Source organism: Leptopilina heterotoma, unplaced genomic scaffold, assembly GCF_015476425.1.
Source record: "Leptopilina heterotoma isolate Lh14 unplaced genomic scaffold, ASM1547642v1 Lhet_31, whole genome shotgun sequence".
NCBI classification, from domain to species: Eukaryota; Metazoa; Arthropoda; class Insecta; order Hymenoptera; family Figitidae; genus Leptopilina; species Leptopilina heterotoma.
Genome location: NW_025111011.1, coordinates 1189004 through 1208688, shown reverse-complemented (window position 1 = coordinate 1208688; position 19685 = coordinate 1189004). Strand labels below are relative to the sequence as shown.

At 23.3% G+C, this 19685-nt stretch overlaps 2 protein-coding genes across 2 annotated transcripts; one reads left to right on the top strand and one right to left on the bottom strand.

The window, feature by feature from the left end:
• Positions 1-93: 93 nt before the first annotated feature.
• On the top strand, positions 94-3411 carry LOC122504657 (mitochondrial mRNA pseudouridine synthase Trub2). Its single transcript, XM_043615852.1, has 4 exons — positions 94-317; positions 631-1039; positions 2550-2686; positions 2917-3411. Exons 1-4 carry the CDS (start codon positions 191-193, stop codon positions 3228-3230), a joined length of 987 nt encoding a protein of 328 aa, XP_043471787.1. The 5' UTR covers positions 94-190; the 3' UTR covers positions 3231-3411.
• A 391-nt stretch (positions 3412-3802) lies between these two features.
• LOC122504656 (ribonuclease 3) lies at positions 3803-17072 on the bottom strand. The gene is made up of 12 exons (XM_043615851.1): positions 16892-17072; positions 15724-16378; positions 15250-15558; positions 12937-13180; positions 12642-12833; positions 9969-10326; positions 9393-9810; positions 6718-7693; positions 5494-5703; positions 5045-5367; positions 4824-4969; positions 3803-4709 (listed from the first exon to the last, which is right to left on the bottom strand). The coding sequence occupies exons 2-12, from the start codon at positions 16353-16355 to the stop codon at positions 4003-4005; spliced, it is 4515 nt and encodes a 1504-aa protein (XP_043471786.1). The 5' UTR covers positions 16356-16378; positions 16892-17072; the 3' UTR covers positions 3803-4002.
• Between the last annotated feature and the right edge of the window lie 2613 nt (positions 17073-19685).

Genomic DNA, 19685 nt, shown 5'->3' with positions numbered 1-19685 from the left:
TCACTTTTAAATTTGAGCGGGGACTAAACAGGCCAATGAGCAAGAGTTACATGTAAATGCGCCTTTTGGTTTTTGTTGTATATTTTTAGGTTAGGTTTTTCTGTCAAAAACAGTCAAAAATAGGGTATAATCCTAGTATATGTCCTTCTAATCCTTAATTATTTAATTTTGTAATTAATATAGAATTAAAATGTGTAAATACACAAATGACGCAAGGGTAGTATGGAAAATGTTAAATGGACTTTTCGTTATTTATAAACCGGCAAATATTCCATTGTTAGTGTCAAGACAAACAATTAGTCAAAACTTGTGTGCAGGTCAGTGATAAATATTACAAAATTATTAATCAAAATTATTATTATTATTGTTATTTATTTATTGCTCAATTATTAAAATAAATGTATTAACATTTTTATTAATTACTGATAATATTTTGAATATTTTTAAAATATTTGAAATATTGAAACGATTCAAACACTTTAATATTTACATACATATTATTTGAAATAATATATCAAAACTAAGACTTAAAACTATATAACAAATAATGTTAATATAATTAAACATATAGAAAAGTGAGTTTAATTTTACAATTCGAAATTGTAATTATATTTTAATTCTCCTTTTTAGATTTAAATAAAATGAAAGTTCGTCCACCGAATCCATACGTTTTAATAGAGGGTGAAACTAATAAACAATTGTCAGTATCAGTAAGATCAAGTTATGCAGACGATATTCTTGTTGTTGGTCCACGATATCAAGTGGGCGATATTAAAATAAATTACGCGAATCATTTACAACATCACACTTCTGGAGTTGTTGTTTGTGGATTGAATAATGGCACTAAACTCGCTTTTCAATTGAGAAATTCAAATTCTACAAGATCATATCGAGTGAAGGGAATTTTAGGTCAAGCGACCGATGATTTCTTTATAACAGGACGAATAGTTGAAAAATCCTATTGCAAATTTCTCCGAAGATCTCACATTGATCGCGTTTGTGCTGCAATGCAATCGTCACATCAGAAGAAAATGTTTGAGTGAGTCATAATTTCTTTTTATTTAAAAAATTTATTAAATTCATTAACTAAAATAAATATTTCATTAGTTAAATTAACTCAACAGGGTTGCCACGCAATCTGGAAATGTCAGGGAATTTTGATCGAAATCCTGGAAAATTGTTGTTTTCTAAAGTTATTGTGTTTATTCTTGAAATCTAATTTTACTTAAATATTTTAAAATTAATTCAATTTTAAAAGAGTTGCGTTTACAATTTTCATAAGTAGATGAACTTCAAAAGGTTTTGATTTGAAATTTTGTAAAATTTCAATTTTAAACGAATTTAATTATAGAAATTTTAAAAATTCTAGATTTAAAAAAATTTTAATAACTAAAATTCTTCTGAAATTAGTTAAATTTTTTAATATAAGTATAGGTATATTTGATTATTAAAATTTATGGATTTATAGAAGAACTTTAGTTAAAAACACTAAAACAAATTGAATTTTGAAGAAAAATTACAAATGATTGAAGAAATTCAATTATTTTAAAAAGTAGTAAAATTCTTCTCAGAAATTCAATTATTTTCCAAAATTCTAATAAAATTCTTGTCAAAATTTTAATTATTTTAAAAAACTTTCCTCAATTCAATGACTTTTCAATATCTACTACTTTAATAAAAATTCCCAAAAGAAACATTTTATTATTTTCATAAATAATAAAAATTTCCCAGGAATTTAAATCTTTACAAATTTTTTATAAATTTCTTCTTAATAATTCAATTATTTTCATAAATACATAATAACACTCATCGCAGACTTTAAATTATTTTTAATACAATTTTAATGGAATTCCTCGAAAAATGTAATTATTCTTAAAATTTTTATTAAAATTCAGCAAAGAAATTCAATTATTTTAAAAGCTTTTGCTACAATTTATTTATCACAATTTATGTATTATTTTCAATACATTTTTCATAAAATTTTTTCAAAGAATTAAATTATTTTCAAAAATTTAAATGCAATTCTTTGTAACAATTCAATTTTTTAAAAATATTTTAAATAAAATTCTTCGTAGAAATTTAATTAATATCAAAAATTTGTCAAAATTCAATTTTAAGAAACATTCAATTATTTAATAAAATATTTATTTTTGTAATTAAATAATTGAATTCTCGTTGAATTTTCTAATAAATATTGATTTAAAAATGAATTTCAGTTAAAATTTTAGATTATAATTGAATATTGTAAGCATTATAGCGTGGATTTTTAGAAATAATTGAATTTTCAAAAGGTTTCAATTAAAATCTTTTAAAACTAACAATTCTATATGGAATTAAGTTTTTTAAAAAAGTTTAATTGAATTTTTTTTTAAAATTATTCAAAGTTTTTATTTCCTAACATATTTAATTGAAGAATGTTAGATTATTCAAAATTTCGTAAAATTAAATTGTAAACAAAAGAATTTGAAAATTCTTAAAGAACTTTTTGAAAAATTATTAAAAGTAATTTTGAAAATTTTTCTATATTACAATTATTTTTTATTTTCAAGACTTTGCGGAGTTGATATTCAAAGTCAAGCTGCTTATGAATTGGCAGTAAAAGGACTAATTAGACCTGTGGATAATAACACTCCAATGATTTATTCCATAAAATGTGTGGACTTCAAATCTCCAGAATTTACCTTAGGTACGATTTTTTTTTAATAAGAAAATTATAAATTTAAAATCTTATAATTGACACAAATAATAAATTAAAAATTTATAATAATCAAAATTACAAAAGTTAAATTTATAGTAAAAATTTTAAATTTATGATAAATATAAATCGTTAATTTTTAATTTTGTAAGAAATATAATTTTTAAATTTACAATTAAGAAAAATTAAGAAAAAATATTAAAAACTATTCTTCTTTTCAGAAATTGTGAGCATTAATGAAAATGAAATGTATTTAAAAAGTTTAATTCACGAACTTGGAATGGAACTTCGTACCAGTGCAACTTGCTCTCAAATTCAATGTTTTCAATATGGACTGTTTAATTTAAATCATGCTTTATTATCGAAAAATTGGAATTTATCAAATATTGTAAAAAGTCTCGCAAGTTGCAACAAAATATTAGACGAAAATGATCATTTATTAAGGCAAACACATCCGAGTTTATTGCAAAAAGAAGATGTGTCTCTAATTGAGAGTCAGGAACGTCAATTACTATTGGAGAATAGAGCAAATTAATTCCCAATCGTCGCTCTTATTTATTCCCCCCCTCAATAAAAAAAGTGACTTAAAAGTGTGATTTTGTTTTCTTTTTTCAAAAAGAAACAAATTTTATGTAGAATTTACAATATGTAGTTAGAATTTATAACAAAAAAATAGAATATAATTGATAAAATAAAAACATGAATTTTAAAAAGCACATTTTTATTTACAATTAAATGTGAGAGAAAAATATCTCAACACTTAAATTTTCAAATTTACAATTTTGCTGTTATTGAAATAGCATCCATAATACTATGAAATCAATTTTCAATCATAATTAACCCTTTGAGGTGAGAATTTTCAATGCAATTCTTTTCATTTAATTCACAAATCGAAAGAAATATTTCGAAAATCAATAAAGGAATAGCAATGGGTTAATTATTTACTAGAAGCAACGAAATTCAAATATTTGATAATAGAAATAATAATAAAAGGAAAATAGTTTAGAAAAATGGAAGAAGGCACCTGTTCTGTAATAATACTAAAATTAAGAGAAAAAAGGGGTAAAAATACATATTTTTTAACGTTGCTCACATTGCTTCGTTTTAGAAAGACCTTCTCTTAAAGATTAAAGTCCATCACTACTAAACTCAGTCTTTAATCTTATGGATATTAAACGGTAACTCATTAATAGTTTCTTCTCAAGGAAAAAAATGTGAGAAATTTTCCATCTATTCCTTGAAAATAATTTCTTTAATACCATATTTGTTAAAAGCACTAGAGAAAATGCATTAATTGTTAATATTTTTCAACTCTTTGTTCTTTTTTCATATTTGGAGAAATTACTGTTTCTATATTGTTCGGGAATATTATACTCTTCCTGACTACTAAAATCTCTATCCTCTGAGATTCTCTTTCGTTTTTTCGTTTTCATACATTTTTTAACAATTTTCCTCCTCTCCTCCTTGTTGTCATAAATATTATCATCTTCGGTTGAATCGGAAAAATTCGATTGTTTTCCATCTGGACTAGAACTATGATCGCTTCGTAATTTTTTTGCCATTTCTTCAGGACTTTTTGAATTTGTAATATTTAATTGTAAATTATCGGGACTTATTTCACGAGCTTTTCTTAAATTCTCCAAATTTCTTTTTGTACTTTCATAATAATTTTCTGTGAGTTCCGATTTTTTTCGATGTGTATTTTCGGGACTTTTACGCAATTTCCCTGGACTTCGTGTTAAATTTTCTGAACTTGGTTTTTTACTTCTTGAAGTGCGTGTACTACTTTTCATTCGTCGATCTGCACTGTCGTAACGATTTCGTGATCTTCGTTCGGAACGATTTTCACGACTTCGACTTCTTCTCTTTTGTTGTTGATGACTCGAATCTGAATCATCTGAACGTTCAATTTGTTTTGTCATTTTTCCACCGCGTGATTTATTTCTCGACCATTGTTGGAGTTTCATACTCTTTGCAATCACACGTTTCTGATGATCCAATTGCGGGAATAGTTCTGCAAATAATGAAAAATTGTTTACAATATCGTTCACAAAATGCTTACAAAAATTTTACGAAAAATGAATTTATTTTCAATTAATTGAAATTGAAAAGCAAGCAGAAAAAATACCTTCTGAACTTTCGAGAGCTCTTTTCGCTGAATTCATCTCGGCCTCTTGGATACTGTGACCGGAAGCTTTGGCCAATCGTCTTTTCTTGAAGTAGACCGCGACTGTGTAAACTCTTGTGTTTGTCGGTCCTTTGCACTCAATAACTCTGTAAAAAAAATTGAAAATTAATTAAAAATTCGAAGAGTTGGAAGTTTTAATTTTCAGAAGAGTTTTTCTTTACTTGTAAACAGGAATATCAGGTTCTCCGCCATCCATTGTTCTCAAAGTCAAGCAGCATTGTTGCAATTTACTTTTAGGATCGTTCCAATCCTGATTCATGATAAAATCTTGAAGTCGAGGGAAAAAGCAGACGTCGCAAAATACTTGACAGTAATCGAGACCCTTGTCGACATAGAGAGCGCCTAAAAATGCCTCGAGTAAATCGGCGCGATCTTTTGTTTTCAATTCGGCTTTTGGATTTCCATAAAGTGCGTACTGCGTCATTCCTAAATCGTCGCACACTACCGCTTGCGTTTTGTTATTTACAAGGGAACTTCGCAGTAACTGAAAATATTTTTATTATTATAATTTGACTATAATTATTTTTCACACTATGAACGTTGAAATAACTTGAATTTTATACAAAAAAAAATGTTATTTTGATGCAATAGTCGAAAAAGTTGAAATTACCGATAAATGACCTTCGTGATGTTCTGGAAAATATTTATACAGATATTCAGAAACAATAAGTTGTAAAACAGTGTCGCCTAGAAATTCTAATCGCTGATTAGAGCCAAGTGTCAAATTTGTGTAGCCAATACTTCGATCGGTGAATGCACGCGCCAGAAGTCGAATATGATTGAAATCAACTCCGATTGATTCTTCAAATAGAGTCAATTTCTGCAAAAAACCAAAAATTTAATTACTTTTTCAAATTTCAGTGAATTAAATATGAATTTAGACATTATTACCTATTTAAATTTAATTTTGTAATATAATTATTGATTATTAACTATATTAAATTAGAATTAAAATTAAATTAAAAATAAAAATTAAATTAAAAAACTATAATTATTAATCTCCGAATTCTTTCATCCATTCTGTCCGTAGTTTGAAGTTAGTTTCTATATATGCTTTTGTTTTTTTTTCTTTTAAATATTGTATGACAAATCGAAAATATGCAGGTATTTTTTCACGATTTAGGATAATAAAATAATATTACAAATTAGAAAATTTAAAAAAAAATTAATTATTAACAAATAAAAAATATACCCATTTTGTTTGTTATATGCTTTTTTCTATAACAAATTTCGTTTGACTGATCTAAATTATTATGCAAATTATTCTCCTTTATATATTTATAAAAAATACTAGAAAATTGTTAATTGTTACAAAATTTTGATTAAGAAGTAGGAAATATACCCATTTTATGCGCATAATTTTTATTTCTCAATAATAATATTGTTTGCAAATTCATTTTTTTCTTTTGGAAAGAAAAACATCAGATATTCCCGTTTCTTAATATTTTTGTAGAAAATTCACAATTTTCATAAGAAAATAATTTGCATCAATTCTATTTCTTAATTTCAAATGTTGTTTTAATAAAATTCAAAGTTTTTTAAAAATAAAGGAAAAAAATGTTTATAAATTATATTTGTTAATTAGAAAATTTAATTGAAAATGAAACTGAAAATTTTTGAATTTTTAGAAAATAATGGAAAAAATTTTATTGAAAAAAATGTTCTGTTAAACTATATATTCCAATTCATATTTTATTTTTATAAAAAAAAATTTGAATTAAAAATTTTTACGTTTTATTATTTTTAAAATTGCTAATTTTATTTTAAAAAGTGAGTGACAACTCAGCTGTTAATAAATAAATAAAAATTAAATATTTCTAAATTTGTGAATAACCTGCAATAATTCAAATCTTTCGATCCATTGCCGATCACCAAGCGGTTCTTGTTCCTGAAGAGGATGTTTTGGATAATTGACCCAAATTTGCGTGAGTGTGTCTTCATCGTCAGCGCCTCCCTCCTTTTCGGCCTTAAATAAAGTCTCGCCAAAAACTCGATCAGCAATTTCAATACCACCATCGAGAAATAATGCCCCCATTAATGCTTCAAAGCAATTGGCCATTGCGTGTCTCAATTCCAAGTCATGACACAAATCACTTCCATGCGCGTAGAGCATAAATTTATCTAAATTAAGTTTCTTCGCCAGCACAGCTAAATGTTGATTTTGAACAATTGCCGCGCGATATGTCGCCAAACCGCCCTCCTCAAGATCGGGGAACATATGAAAAAGATGTATTGACGTGAGAAATTCAACGACAGCATCGCCGAGAAATTCAAGTCTCTCATTGTGCGCAATCGATGATTCCGTCTCTTTTTTTGCACCAAAACGTGACATTATATTAATTAGCGTATTAATACCACGTTTTCGTGTATTCATGTAGTGAATTCGTCGATCTCCATATTCAGGTTGACGAATACCGCAATTTGTCAATGAATTACGTGCGTGATCTGGATTTGTGCCGAAATTCTCACGATAACTTGGATGCGTGAGAGCGAGTTGTAGAAGGTAGCGATTTTTAAATTTATAAACAAGAGCTTTCTCTAGATTATCAAGTGATTTGTGAAAACGTAAATGACAAACGAGAACCGGTATCAACATTCCATGTTGCACCATGTCGCACATAATTCCCGTTCGATAGAAACCCTCCGAGGAGACATCAACCGTTACGTCGCGTTTCATTTTACTTTGTGTTCGCAATTCCTGTAGTTTATTCTCTTTTGCTTCTAATTTTCTCTTGTCTTCAAACGATGGTTTCGGCATGTTCGCCAGTAAGTGGCGGAATTTCACGTAATCTCGCCAGGCCTTTTGATAGCTGTGAAATTTCATTTCTAAATTAGTAAAATTTTATAATTAAAAATAAATAGTATATTAAGCAACAAGGGTATAAAGGCAGCCATTTGTTTACGGTGATTTTTGTGACACGAGTGGAGGTCGAGGGCGCCGTTTTATTTAAAAAGAGTTTTATAAAATTCGTCGCAGGAATTCAATTATTTAAAAAAAATTTAACAAAGTTCTTTTCAAGAATTCAATTATTTTTAGAAATAGTAAAATTCTTCACCGAAATTCAATTATTTTTATAAACTTGAATAAAATTCGTTTAAAGAATTAGATTATTTTCAAAAGTAATAAAATTCTTCGTAGAAATTCAATTATGTTCAAAAATTTAAAAAAAAAATTCTTGTCAAACTTTCAATTATCTTTATAAATAATAAAATTCTTCAACATTCAATTATTTAAAAAAATTTTTTTAAAAATTCTCGTCAAAATTTAAATTATCGTTATAAATAATAAAATTCTTCTTCAAAATTCAATTATTTTTAAAAACTTGAATAAAAATTCTTGTCAAAATTTGACAGGAATTCAATAATTTATAAAATTTTTAATAAATTTCTTTGAAATAATTCAATTTTTTTCATAAATAATAAAATTTTCACATGAGTTCAATTATTTAATATACAAAATTTCATAAAATTTTTCGAAAAATATCAATTATTGAAAAAGATTTTTATAAAATTCGTCGCATGAATTTAATTACTTAAAAAAAAATTTAACAAAGTTCTTTTCAAGAATTCAATTATTTTTAGAAATAATAAAATTCTTCACCGAGATTCAATTATTTTAGAAAAATTTTAATAATATTTTTGGGAAAATTTCTTAATTATTTTCATGAATAATAAAACTCATCGCAGGATTTTAATTAATTTTTAATACAATATTTTAATCAAATTTTTTAAAAAATGTAATTATTCTTAAAAATTTTATTAAAATTTGTCAAAAGAGTACAATTATTTAAAAATTTGTTGATAAAATTCTTTATGAGAATTCAATTTGAACAAACATTCAGTTATTCAATAAATTATTTATTTTTTAATTTAAATAATTGAATTCTTCTAGAATTTTCTAATAAAAATTTATTAAAAAATGAATTGCTGAATAATCGATTTATTATTTATGAAAATAATTGAATTATTGCAACGAATTTTATTACAATTTTTTTAAATAATTGAATTTTTTTCAGAAAAGTTACTACTTTTTAAAAATAATTGAATTTTTGGCGAAGGATTTTATTAGGATTTTTCTAAATAATAAAATTTTTTTTTTGAAAAATTTCATGGTATGTAATTCAAATTATAAGAAAATATGAAGAAGAACTTCTTTATGTTTTGTAATAATATTCTTATAAATTGTTGAATTTCAAAAAGGTTTGAATTTGAATGTATTGAAGAATTTTAATTCCCACGGAAAAATAATAATGATTAAATATTTATTTAAAAAAGAAATTATTGATGTTTTTGAATAATTTTACAATTAATATGAAATTTGTAAATAAATGTAATAGAACATTTTTTTGAGTATCTAATAATTTTTAGAGTGAATCAGAATATTTTTTAGGATCAGGGAAAAAGTGAGAATTTTGTCTGGAAATCAGGGAAAAGTCAGGGAAAAATAAAATTAAATATTTGTGACAACCCTGAATAAATAAAATAAAATTGAAATAAATTGATAGTTACTCGGCATTTCCGGCGTAGCTAAGTTGAGGTGGTCTAATACCAAAGTGAACGATTTCCGGATAAGCGACAACACCCGGTGGTTGTTCATTTTGATTTCTATCCAATTGATCCACACGAACGCTGCATGGCTTCTTTCCTGGATATGTGACAACCATTCCCTTCACTTCATCGGCAAAATTTTGCCACTTATACTGTGGCATTTCAGCCGTTTCAATAAGATCCTTTTCATCGATAAGTGGTTTACTATTTTTTATCAAATAATTAAGAACTTCATTCATTGACAATATTTCCTGTCCATTATCCGCCAAATCGCGTACGAAACGTGGCATAAAATGAAATTGTCCACAGCCCGTTTTATCTTGCGCCGGTTGTAAATCAAAATCCATCAACTCGAGAATTTCCTTGAAAAAATATTCATCTGCAAAAGAAAAATATTTACAAAATTGTCTTAAAATATCTACAATTTAGCAATTATTTAAAAATTTTTTATAAATTTAAATTTAATATTTTAAAAAATAAAAGTGCTTCACTTTTTGTAAAGAAAATAATTTTATTTTGTATTAATTCAAGACTTACGGAAATAATCGAGTTCACGAACGGTGAAATTCTCGGGTAATTTTTCATCAATGTAGAGAATTGTGTATTCAATATTGAAACGAATAACTTTACATGTTGGCAATTTAACGAGTGGAAAATGTGAAAGCATGGAGAAACCTTCGAAAATAAATTCATGCTCATCGTGCTTTATGATTGTTGGTGTTTTTGTGAGAAAATTTGTCGGTGGACTGATTGTGATACGATAATGGTAGAGTTTATCCGCATTATTTGTGTCTAAATTGCATTTATTTATAACGCCCTCGCCGGCATAAATTCCGTGTCTTATTCCTGATCTCCTTGATTTTTCGCTACATCTACAAAGTGGACCATCGTTCATCTGAATTAAACAAAGAATTTTTTCAATTTTTTAAAATAATCTTGTCTGTTCATAATTATAATTGAAAATTTGATTAATTCAATTTTATTAAAACCTATCATACTAATTGAATTTCTGCAAATAATTTTACTATTTATAAAAGTAATTAAATCCTTCAAAAGAATGTTATTACTTATGAAAATAATTTAAATGTTTGCGTAGAATTTTATTAAAATTTTTGAAAGTAATTGAATTGTTTTTTAGAATTTTATAGAAATTTATGAAAATAATTGAATTCTTTTGAAGAATATTTTTTAAAAATTATATTCAAAAGAATTTAGTAAATCTAAAGAATTTTGCTACTTATGGAAATAATTGAATTTTTGAGAAGAATGTTTTTACAGATTCTAGAAATAATTGAATTCTTTTGACGAATTTTAGTAAAATTTTTAAGAATAATTACATTTTTCGAAGAAGTTGATTAAAATTGTATTGAAAATAATTGAAATTCTGTAATGAGTTTTACTATTTATAAAAATAATTGAATATATTGCGAAGAAATTTTTGAAAATAAAATTATAATTACGGTGACTAACTTCCCTTGATTATTTTCGAAAAATTTAAATAAAATATTCTTTAAAAGAAAATCATTATTTTTAATAGAATGTAAAGAAATTACAATTGTCAAAATTTTTCAATTATTTGTTTATGAAAATTCAGTTATCTTGAAACAACAGAATTGAAAAGTTTCAAAAATCTTAATTTTTAGAATTTTCCAAAAAACTTTGCAAAAATTTAATTTTATTAAAAAATTTTAAGTGTGTATCTTTTTTTAAATTAAATAATAAAAATTTTAATTATGAATCTTCGCACTAAGAAACATAAATACATTAGAATGTGACTCTTTATAAAATTCAATTATTTATTAATTATTAAATTAAAATACTTTGAAAATTCGATTTGTTAAAAAGTTTTAAATGAAATTCTTTAGCAAATTTAACTATTTTCAGTTGAATTTCACTATAGATTTTTATAAAATTCTTTGCAAGAATTCAATTATTTTTATAAATAATAAAATTCTTCTCAGGAATTCAATTTTTTTTTTAAGTTTTAATAATAATCGTTGCAAGAATTTAATTATTTTTATAAATATTAAAACTCATCGCAGGATTTCAATTATTTTTAATACAATTTTAAATGAATTCTGCGAAAAATGCAACTATTCTTAAAAATTTTAATAAAACTCTTTGCAGGAATTCAATTATTTAAAAAAAATTTAATGAAATTTTTTATAATAATTGAATTATTTTCAATATAATTTTAATAAAATTTTTGAAAGAATTCAATTATTTTCATAAATAATATACAATTTTCAAAGAAATTTAATTATTTAAAACACAATTTTCATAAAATTTTTCGAAAAAATCATTTATTTAAAATGATTTTTTTAAAATTCTTCTCAAGAATGCAATTATTTTTAAAATTTTAATAATAATCGTTGCAAGAATTCAATTACTTTCATAAATAATAAAACTCATCGCAGAATTTCAATTTTTTAATACAATTTTTAATTAATTCCGCTAAAAACGCTATTATTCTTAAAAATTTGAATAAAATTCTTGGAAAAAATTTAATTATTTTAAAAAATTTTATATATTTGTTTCTTAGAGTGTAATAATTATTTTCAATTAATTTTTAATTACATTTCTTGAATAAATTTAATTATTATTCAAAATTTTAATGCAATTCTTCGTAAAAATTCAATTATTATTTTGAAAAATGTTGATAAAATTCTTTATAAGAATTCAAATTTAAGAAATATTTAATTATTCATGATAAATTATTTATTTTTGTATTTAAATAATTTTATTCTCTTAGAACTTTCTAATAAGAATTGATTTAGAATCGAATAAAATAAAATGATTAAAGTTTTGATTAATTTTATTTACAAATTTTAACAAAAAAAATGATTAAATATTGAATGAATTACTTTTGTAATTTTTAGAAATAGTTAAATTTAAAAAATGCGTTGCATTAAAATCATTTGAAATATTTTAATTCCTGTAGACAAAATAAATACAGGTATTTAAATATTTATTTTAAAAAATTATTCTATTTTTGAATGTAATTAAGAAATTATAAAAAAATTGAGAAGTCAAGTTTAATTTTTCGATAGCTACTTTTTTTTACTATTTTTTTTATCTTTAAGCTAGTTTTTGCTACTTTTTTAAAATTAATTATCGAGTACGAAGCCTGTACTAGCTATTTAATTTAATATTCGATTGTTGTTCGTGGTTGTTAGTTTTTCTATAAATAAAAATTCTTAAACGACATACCTCGCCTGGATCGTTGAACCACATTTCAGGATGTAACCTTTGGGGATGTGATTTTTTGGCCATTAATTCCTCCATTGTTCTATCGTCCTCTTCCAATGAACTATCACTATCCGACGACGAACTACTGCACGCTTCTGATTTGTGTTTACATAAACGAGCTCTCGTTTTTCTTGCCGGCGGTTCATACGGCGGCTGAAAAGTAAAATTGTAATTATTTCACCAAAATCATTATTTTTTTCCTGATTTATTTTCTATTTATTTCTATAATTACTTTTGTTTCTAGAAAATTTAATACCTGCAAGGCTCTTGCAGCTGCCGCTCGTTCTATAAACAATTTCTTAAAAATTTCACCCAATTCATTTAATTTTGTCGTGGCTCGCATAATTTTTGGATTTTTCTCATCCCTCGAATAATACAAATCGGCCGGTGCAGTTCGGGTCCAAATCTTTCTCTCATTCTCGAGAATTCGTTCAGTGCCCATTGCATTCAATTCGCCCATTTTTCGCTCGATATCTTTGCTCGTTGCACAATAATTTCGTCTGTAATTTTTTGTGATATTTTTATTATAAATAATAACAAATCAATATTAGAAAATATGAAAACTATTTTTTATTTCTTTATTGTAATAAAGCAATAGAAGAAAATATAACGGATTTTTATTATAATAACAGACTTCACACTCATCTAATAAAATCAACTATTTACTACTTTTTTTGATTTGCTACTATTTGGATACTTTTTTTTAAATCTGTGATACTAAAAGCTACTATTTTTCTTTTGTTTAGAATTCACACTACTGTAAATGAGCTAATAATTAAAATCAAAAATTATTCTCAAAAATTTTTTTAATTTCTTTGAAACGATTCAATTATTTTGATAAATTTTAAGAAACTTTTTCGTAAGAATTCAATTATTTTTCCTCAAAATAATGAAAATCTTCGCAGAAATTCAATTATTTTCAATATCTACTATAAGATTTAAAAAAATTGACCAAAAGAATTTAATTATTTAAAGAATCTTAATAAAATTCTTTGTAAACATTCAATTATTTTCATAAATAATAAAATTTTTACAGGAATTCAATTATTTAAAATACAATTTTTATTTAATTTTTTCAATTCAATTATTTTCATAAATAATAAAATTTTTACAGGAATTCAATTATTTAAAATACAATTTTTATTAAATTTTTTCGACAAAAATCAACTATTTAGAAGAATTTTTATAAAATTTTTCTCGGGAATTCAATTATTATTTGAAAATTTTAATACAACTCTTCACATAAATTCAATTATTTTTAAAAAATTTATTTAAATTCTGTATATAAGAATTGAATTATTTTTAATAAAATTTTAATTCAATTCGTCGAAAAAAATTTGTAAGAATTCAATTATTCAAGTAAATAATAAAATACTTTAGATAAATTCAATTATTTTGAATAAAATTTTAATAAACTTCTTCACAGAACTTTAATTATTTTCATAGATAATAACATTTTTACAGGAATTCAATTATTTAAAATATAATTTTCATTGAATTTTTTCTACAAAAAATCAATTATTTAAAAAATTTTATTCTTTGCAAGACTTTAATTATTTTTATAAATAATGATACGTTTCACAGAATTTCACTTATTTTTTATACAATTTTAAATAAATTCCTGGAAAAATGCAATTATTTTTAAAAATGTTATGAAAATTCTTCGAAAAAATCCAATTATTTTAAGAAATTTTGATAAAATTCTTTATAAGAATTCAATTTAAAAAATATTCAATTATTTAATAAATTATTTATTTTTAAATTTAAATAATTGAATATTCGTAGAAGTTTCTAAGAAGAAAAATTGTTGTAAAACTGTAACAATATTTAACTTTTTATTTTTTTAATATATGTGTAATTTTATTTTTTTCTTAAAAAATTATTAAAGTTTTGAATAATTTTAATTAAAAACGTTGACAAAAAAATTATTGAATTTTGGAAGAATTACAGTTGTAATTTTAAGAAATTGTCAAATTTCAAAAAGATTGTACACAGTAATCATTTAAAATATTGTAAATGTAATTTCTGTGGATAAATAAATAAGTATTTAAATATTTATTTAACAAAAATTATTCAAGTTTTGAATGTAATTTAATTTGAAAATTATGAAAAATATTTGACTTTTGAAAAATTGAAATTAAAATCTTTTACAGATATTTGAATTCCCTTACATTATTTTTAAAAGATTAAATTATATTTTCAATTATTTAGAAATATTGTCAAACTTGATGAAAATAAATTGTACATTTAAAAATTATATTTTTACATATAATCGTATTTTTGTAGAATTTAAAATTAAAATTTAGAAAATTATTAAATTTTTTAAAAATTTAGAATTTAAGTTATTTGCAGTATGAGAAAAAATGTAATTTTTTTTAAGGAAAATTAGAGAAAAATGCAGAATTAAATTTTTCTGAATCATCTAAAACGAGTTGTTTTTAGTCGTCAAATTTAATTTTTCAATAGCCAGTTTTTTCAGTCTTAAAGCTACTTTTTACTACTTTTTTTAACTACTTTAGTGAGTCCGAGGCCTGTAATAAAAGCAAATTGAGAAAATATAAATATTTACCTGTATTTTTCTAAAATAAGTTCCCTTTCGGAAAGGCATTTCTTTGTGGAGGATTTACTCGGCGATGAAGGGCGAGGAGGCGAATCGTGTGACTTGGAAGTTCGTTTTCTTCGATTTTCACTGCCTCGATCTAAATTTGTTGTCGAAGATCGAGAACTGTAGGAGTTATCGCGATGAGATCTTTCGGAATTTCTCTCGCTTCTCCTTTCATACGATCTTTCCCTCGACGTTCGTCTTCTTCGCTCGTATTTATTGTACCTCTCTCTTCGATCATCCCTTCGATCGTCTCTTCTGTCGTCGTATCGTAATCTAGAAAATTGTCAGATTGAATTAAAAAATGAGGAAAAAAGAATAAAAAGAAAAATATAATTAAAAATATTTAAAAAAAATAAAAAAGAATTAAAAATAGAATAAAAGAAAATAAAAAAATTATTTTATTAATAAAAAAGTAAATAATAAAAATTGATAAATAACCTTGATTTAGATGATCGCGATCTACTCTCAGGACTGATAGACCTTCGACGACTATTATCGCGACTATTTGATCGTCTTTCGCGTCGCCATTCGGATCTTTTAGAAAATTCATGTCTATTCGAACGTTTTTCATCAATTCTGGACGATTCCGCAGAGTAAATTCCATTCGACTTCGATGGTGTACTCCAAGTTGTTGTATGATTCACAGATTGTGGCCAATTTGTTTCTAAACGATTTGCATTATTCGCGCTGACTGAATTTGACGACCAATAATTGTAATTCTGATTTTCTTGAATAGCACTCGGTCCAGAAGGAATACAATAATTTTGATTGACACATTGAGAATTCATTTGTTGAAAATTCGACTGGAAAGACGAAACACTTCCATTTTGAAATTGAGTAGCAAGATTCACCTGCCCAGATGAATATTGCTGATAATTTACGACTTTATTATCAGTGACAGAATTTTGTGGTAGACGAAAATTTGGCGGTGGTTGCGTGACATCGGGAAGTGAAAAATTTACATTTCCCGTTTGATAATAACCGAGATTTTGTGATACTGTTGATTGTGCAGAAACTGTCTCTGCTGACCAATAATAATTCTGACCTCCGTTTATTTCCGGGTTTGACATTTTCTTTTCAATATCACTTTTATCTGCAAGAAAAAAGAAATTGGAAATTTCAATTCTCAATATTAACTAATAGATTAATATGTTTAATTAATATATCAGATCTGTGTATTTTCTCCTTTTCCAAAAGATAAAGTGACTAGTACATTTTTTATCTTTTAGAAAGAAAAAAATTTCGGTAAAGAAAATTCTTATCTTTCTGAATTATTGGTGTTAGAGTTTCAAATTATCAAGTTTTAAAAAAGAAAAATTTAGTTTTTAAACGTTTTAAAGAAAAAAGACAAAATTACAAAAAAAAACTTTGACCTTTATATAACCAGTTGTTTTTATTAAAAATATTGATGTATAAAAAAGATAACAATTCAAGAAAATAATCTTGATATTTTGTAAATATTTTCCCTCTATGACCTTTTGAAAATTAACGAAAAAATAAAACGAAATCAATTAAGTTTATAAATTTTATTGAATAATTAATGAAGATAAAGGCAAAGCAAATCGACTTAAAAATAAACACTTTTTGATTATTTACAACTACTCACCACATGGATAATTAAGAGAAAGTATCCACTTAAAATTAAATTACTTTTTCATTATTATTTCACACTGTGTTTAAAACATTTTGATAATATTTTATCCATTTCATGTAAGTTATAATTTGTCTCCAATTTTTATTATGAGAGAAAAATCTAACCTCCAAGAGCTCCAAGAAATAAATGTCACTTGTGCGAAGTTAGCGTCTTGTGTGTAAATTGCGCAAGCGCTTGAAAATTTCTTCGACTGGTTAAAATAAGCGCGTGAATTTAAATTGTAAACATTTCAAATTTGTAATATTTTCCCGCTAATTTTCAATAGTTCATAAATAGACGAATCTATTAAAAAAAAAGAAATAATTAAATAAAAAGCAAGGAGCTATATTTTATTAACATTGATAAAGTTTTAAACAAAATCTATAAATATTTTAGTTAATTTGTATTCATGTGCAAATAAATTCAAATTGTTGGTAAACCTGTAAATTACAAATGGCGTCATCTGCAGATATCTTCAGGTGATAAAATTAAAAAACAAACTGTGGATTGTGCTGATGAAAAAAATACTAAAACTAAAAGTAAACAGTGAATTAATTAATAATTGTAAATGTAAAAAGTATAATTAAGTGTTATTGGTATTATTATTATTATAAGTATATATAATTATGTGCTAGTTTATAAATAAAAGTGTTAAATTTTCTTTAAAAAGAAACAACTCTAGTTTTGGATACAAAAATGACAATAATAAAATGATAAAATGGATAAAATTATGAAAACAAATGGAAATAAAATGAAGAAAATACGAAACTTCAAAAGAAAAATTGAAAGGTAATAAAAAACAAGTTCTTATTTTATAATTTTATTATCATATAGTTGTTGATTGTTAAAAATAATCTCTTAAATGTTTAAATAATTACATAAACAATTTTCAAAGCTAAAAGGACAAAATAATTTTTCAGATTATATTTATCTCTTAATAAGAACATTAATTATTTTGTAGTACAATAATTTGATATGGGTTTTATAAAATATTTTTTTAAAACACATTTTTAATAACAAACAATTTCAAAATGTTAAATTATTTTCGAAATAAAAGGAAGCACTTTAGTATTTTTTTCAGTGATACACATTAGGGCGTGAATTAATTAATTCAGTTTTAGAGAATTTACAATCAATCGAAATTTTAATTTTTCATCATTAATTTTTTTTATATATTAAAATATTATTTCAACCAGACAAATTAATTTATTATTATTAATTATTAAATATTAATAAAACCTTTGATTATAAATTATATTAATACAAATTTTTTAATATTAATTATTAATAAAATTTTTTATTATTAATTATTGATCAAGTATTTTATTATTATTTATTAAAAAACTTTTTCATTAATAATTAATAATAAAATTTTTTTTTATTAACAAAAAAATTTTTTTATTAACTATTGATCAAGTTCTTTATTATAAATTTAGGATAAAAATTTTCATTACTAATTGTTTATAAAATTAGTTATTAATTATTGATAAAATTTTCTACTAATAATTATTGATAACATTTTTTATTATTAATTATTAATAAACTTTTTCATTGACAATTTTTAATAAAATTTGTTATTAATTATTCGTAAAATTTTCTATTATTGATAGAAATAAGAAAATTAATGTTGACAGAATTGTTTATTATTAATTATTAATAAAATAATACTGTGAGAGTAGTATTAATAAATACCATTGATAAATTAAATTTCGACAAATTGCATATCTCTAAATTGTTTATTTAAATATTACGACCCTTTTGTATCGTTATTTTTTAATTCTTGATAAATATTTTTTTCTCTAAATTGTATAATAATTTCACTATAATAAAATTTTATTTTATTTTTATGTACATTATTCAATTTACACCTGTTTTTTTCTTTTTCTTTTTTTTTTTGGTTTTAATTATTGCGTGGAATTATGTTTGAATGTATAGAAGTGTCAATTTTTTTTTCATTATTTATTTCCTTTATAAACATAATACTATGTATAAATATTTGCTTAGTATTTTCATAAAAACTACAAGATCAATTGATTACTATTTGTTATCTACGGTAACAATTGTATAAAATTTTTTTATGAATTTCTATCTCAATTGCAACATTTATTTTTTCGATAATAATTGTCAAAAAGAAACAGAAGACATTTTTCTCTTTTAATTATTTCCTATAGATGTCTAATTCTATCGGTTTTCTTTCGTAATTAGAAAAGAAAATTATTTTAATTTAATTGCAATTTTAATTTTTATCACATCGGATTTTTTTTCAAAACGGTGATTCGTACATATTTTTTAGTTTAACAATGAAATAGGACTAAGGACATATTTTTAACTATTTAAATATACAACTTTCTTTCGACTTTTTAAATTTTTCACGAACACACTTTTTAAAAAAGTGTTTTTCTCGCATTTATACATTCACATATATTCCATAAACTACACATTATTTTTTTCATAAATAAACTATATACTAAAAATTAAATTTTAATAAATATTATATGAAAAATAATAATTTACATTATTATTTTTTAATTAATATTAACGCATATATATATATTTTATATATACATATATAATTTTTATATAATAATTATATATATAATTCTCAAAAAATTTGAGATTATCGATTATAATTGTCATTTTTTTGCCAATTTATTTCAACACTTATAAATAATGTACATAGTTTTTTTTTGTGTAAATTTTACAAATTCAATGGAAATTGTTTCTTTTAATTCAAAAACTAGTGAAAAATTGTTCCCTTATAATTTTT